This window comes from Rhagoletis zephyria, unplaced genomic scaffold (genome assembly GCF_001687245.7).
Source record: "Rhagoletis zephyria isolate East Lansing unplaced genomic scaffold, Rhagoletis_zephyria_1.1 Rzeph_scaffold_01832, whole genome shotgun sequence".
Lineage (NCBI taxonomy): Eukaryota > Metazoa > Arthropoda > Insecta > Diptera > Tephritidae > Rhagoletis > Rhagoletis zephyria.
In genome coordinates this window covers 88,054-92,751 of record NW_016158916.1, presented here as the reverse complement: position 1 = coordinate 92,751, position 4,698 = coordinate 88,054, and the positions used below count along the sequence as shown (strand labels likewise).

The 4,698-nt window shown below is 34.7% G+C and overlaps 1 protein-coding gene across 2 annotated transcripts in view; it reads left to right on the top strand.

Annotated features, from left to right (window-relative positions):
* Positions 1-565: 565 nt before the first annotated feature.
* Positions 566-4,698, top strand: part of LOC108365304 (uncharacterized) — a 90,071-nt gene continuing 85,938 nt past the window's right edge. Inside the window, exons 1-2 of one of the 2 annotated variants that reach the window (XM_017619303.1) lie at positions 566-1,024; positions 1,873-2,130. In XM_017619303.1, the coding sequence (XP_017474792.1) occupies positions 952-1,024; positions 1,873-2,130 (331 nt within the window). In that variant the 5' untranslated portion in view covers positions 566-951. Of the gene's footprint in view, positions 1,025-1,278; positions 1,738-1,872; positions 2,131-4,698 lie in introns of those variants that run through there. The other variant, XM_017619302.1, reaches the window with a different exon arrangement.

The window sequence follows — 4,698 nt, the reverse complement described above, 5'->3', positions numbered from 1 at the left end:
CACCCACTGTAAGCAGAAAGTATGCACTCACAACTAGTCACTGTTTGGTGTGGTTTTTGGGCTGGCGCCGTTAGCAGACCGTACATCTTCGAAAATGATGGTAACGCTGTTACGGTGAACGGTGAACGTTATCATGACATGATAACAAACTTGACTATGACCTGAATTAAATGACATCTAAGTGGACAATATGTGGTTTCAACAGGACGGTGGCATTTGCCACACAGCGCATGAAGCAATAGCCACATTACTAACATCTGCGCTCTTATTGAATCACCCTATACATATGCGTGCAGTTTATTTAATATTTATTAATTAAGCCATTGAAACGAAAAAATTACTTCGCCGAATTTTTAACGATTTTCCATACCTAGCAATGTGCGTGTGTGAGGGAATTATAAAAGCAAAAAAACAAAATATCAACTAACACAACAACTACATGCTTAATTCCAAGATATGTATTTTCGCAATTGAATTTTCCCAGCTGGTCATTGATGTAAGCAAAAAATTCCTTTATTTTNGCTTAATTCCAAGATATGTATTTTCGCAGTTGAATTTTCCCAGCTGGTCATTGATGTAAGCAAAAAATTCCTTTATTTTCCACCTCACACAAATGAGTCAAAACCAAGAACGTTATCTTATCACGTTCGGTAGTCGACTTTATCAGAATCATATCATGGCAAAAACAAAAGGTTGGGCGCAAAAAATTACTACACTAACGCGGTCCATGCCCAGTATTATCATTTTGCAATTCAGTTCGGGTCGTTACGCTGGAAAGGGCTATCGCTTGCTGGTACAAACGTGGTCAATGTCATAGGAGGAGGCGCGAAATTGCGACAATTAAGAGGGCAGCCGCATTGTGCAATGCATTGGAATTCTAATATTATTTACATACATATATAATTTGTGAAACGATCATCCTAACCAGCTTGTGAAGACAAGGCGTAGGCAATGACTCGCAAACTTGCGAATTTGTGGGAAAATTTTGTGAATAAATTCTTCTTGTACGTGCCGACTTTTGTAGGTATGTAGGTGTGTTGCAAGCGATTAAACAAAAACAATTTATAATAAACGTAATACAAAAATATCAAGTATTAGAATTGCANTATTAAGCCATTGAAACGAAAAAATTACTTCGCCGAATTTTTAACGATTTTCCATACCTAGCAATGTGCGTGTGTGAGGGAATTATAAAAGCAAAAAAACAAAATATCAACTAACACAACAACTACATGCTTAATTCCAAGATATGTATTTTCGCAGTTGAATTTTCCCAGCTGGTCATTGATGTAAGCAAAAAATTCCTTTATTTTCCACCTCACACAAATGAGTCAAAACCAAGAACGTTATCTTATCACGTTCGGTAGTCGACTTTATCAGAATCATATCATGGCAAAAACAAAAGGTTGGGCGCAAAAAATTACTACACTAACGCGGTCCATGCCCAGTATTATCATTTTGCAATTCAGTTCGGGTCGTTACGCTGGAAAGGGCTATCGCTTGCTGGTACAAACGTGGTCAATGTCATAGGAGGAGGCGCGAAATTGCGACAATTAAGAGGGCAGCCGCATTGTGCAATGCATTGGAATTCTAATATTATTTACATACATATATAATTTGTGAAACGATCATCCTAACCAGCTTGTGAAGACAAGGCGTAGGCAATGACTCGCAAACTTGCGAATTTGTGGGAAAATTTTGTGAATAAATTCTTCTTGTACGTGCCGACTTTTGTAGGTATGTAGGTGTGTTGCAAGCGATTAAACAAAAACAATTTATAATAAACGTAATACAAAAATATCAAGTATTAGAATTGCAATAAGTGGCATATTATTCAATTAACTAATAAAAGTTTCAACTGAACTTTCGCAGTATGCATCACATTCCTACCATGCGGCCTCGTCTTCGGCTACACAATTTGCTCACTAATCGCTGAGCGTAATGTCAATGCGGGGCTCATTGAATATGGCCCAATGATATTTGGTGCTTGCACTGGCTGCGTGATTGCCGTCATCATGTTTTTGGTGAAATTCTATAAGGGACGGATCATTTTTTGGCATATCCCAATTTTGTTGTGCGCCGGTGTTAGTAATTTGCTAGCAAGTTGCTTCTACTTTGCCAATGGCTTGGGTAAGCATTATGATCTTTAGTGGATCTACATAGATAAGAAAATATAATTACATACTATCTATTATTAACAGAAAACGAATGCAATAGTTATTTTGCTAAATTTTATCACCTGCTAGGCTTTCAGCTCATATGAAAATATATACACACACATATATGTACAATAGGGTGGTCCAAAATGCACATGGGAAAAGTAGTCGGAATTTTAATGCTCTCACTCTCTAGGATTGTTCTTTACCGAAAAAATATACCCCCATTTTTTATTAAATAAAAAATATCTAGTATTGAAAAATGGAATGGAAATGAGGAGAACCAGACTTTTTCGATCGAAAAATATTGATTTCCTAGGCGATGAGAGCATTAAAATTCCGACTTTACTTTTTTTTTGATCACCCTAATGTATATAAAGTCTTATGAAAAATAATAGGAACACGACATTTTGGCTATTTTTCGTTTGCTTGTTTAATGTTTATTATTATATTTTTTTTTTATAGAATGTAGCTCATTATCTAACAACAACCCCATACACTTGTGGTCAGCTGATTAAGTCAAGAGAAATTTTGAAATTTCAAACTCCGTACAAAAATTTTGAAAATTCAACAAACTTTAACAATTGCACTAAAAAATTTTTAAATTTGTATGCAGAATTTCTAGAAAAATTTTGCGTGTGCAGTTCGGAAGCGCATTGAATTTTAGTAGGTTAAATTATTTTTTGTTTGCTGATGGCGCTAGGCATTTTCTCCCATGCAAACGAAATTGCCAAGCATACTTTATTAAATTATTAAAAATCAACGCGACTTTCTAGCGTCTTGAAATTTGCACCTTAACATTACTAATGAGCCACAAATTTGCACAACCAAAATTTTTCTAAAGATTTCGAATAAAAAGTTTAACATTTTTCGGTGCAATTGTTAGTTTGCTGAGTTTTCACAATTTTTGTGCGAATATGTGGATTTATGTGGCGCTGTAGAAAAATTTTAAAAATTCAAAAAAGTGTTACAATATCAACAAACGTTTTATTAAAAGTTTTGGAGTATTTTTCTAAATTTTCTACAAAGTTTGAAATTTACACTCAACTAACAATATGGTTTTTGTTAGATAATGAATGAGCTGTATTTTTGACAAGATTTTATTTAACTTGCTCAGTATGCATGTATGTATGTTTGTTAGGGGCAAATCTTGCAATTAATTTTTGACCAACTTCCGATAACCGATGACAATGCAATACGAAAGATGAGTCAATCCGATAGGTGGCGCAGGATTCAAGGTATTTTAAAACCCCGTATTTATAGTCCAATTTGGTTCATATTTAGAACGTATATTAACTACATAAAAAGGAATAACTCCATTAAAAATTTTGCCCATAGGTGGCGCACGAGTCGATATATTTGGTAAACCAGTATTTATAGTCCGATTTCGTTCACATTTAGAAAGCTTGCTTTAAAAATATATATTTTTACTATTAACTTATTATATAAAAAGATGATAAACATTAAACAAGCAAAAGAAAAATAGCCAAAACTGGTCAATATGGCTAAATGTTAATGCATTATTGGCATACAAAGTACAACGAATAAGCATAATATTTTATTGACACTAACAAATATAAATCAGCAATCTACGTTTCGTTCTAGGTAATTTATTATTGCACCTACTGTTCTAAGGAATGCACCCATATGTGTCCATACATACATACATACATACATACTATACACAATGGCTTTGGGCCAATAATATTTTCTTATCATAGCACCTGGTATTAATTGATTTTTATATACGAGTGGATACACTTTGCAGTTTTTCAAGTGAAAAATGAGTTTCAAAATTACTAGATATTTAGTTAACGTAAAAATACTTAATTCGTACAGTATACCGTATCACTTTACATGCAGATAACCTTCGAGTCTAAAGTAGTTATTAGTGTAAGGCAATTTCTCTATGGCCGCACCTAGCAGTCTACAGCGGCTCAAACAAGTGTTCACATGTTGATTTTTTTCTTTAATATTCACAATCATGATCCAATGTACAGTGTCGGACAAAACTAAAGTACAGACCCTACGTAGCAAGCGCTTAGCCGCATCAGCCTTAAGTTCCAAACAGAGTCAGACATAAGAAGACAAAGACGAAGCTGAAAGCGAATTGCAATTGACAAAATCTCATCAAATTTTTAGGTCAGAGAATGATTCGATTGTAAAATTAGGTAAAGCTTAGAGCTACTGTTTTTGATGGGATACACAACATTTTCATCTTCGTCTTCACTCGCGCTATGATAACTTTTCTTACAAATGCATTTGTTTACCATAGCACTGTTTTTCGTCTTTAGCCTCAAGTTGGTCTTTCATCTTGGGCCTCGATTCTATTTTGTTTGTACCTTAGGTCACGTTAGGTGGGGAGCATTTGCCTTGTTTGAAAAATGCATCTAAAGGACCAGTGTTCTGGGAAGTACCCAGTGAGTGATTGCAGGTCCTCTCTGCTTAAGTAAAGGGAATTTCGAAACTTCTTAAGATGAACAGATAAATCACTAAGCTTATATCTACCCTGGAAATGCAGTCGTGATTTTTTTTTTTTTTT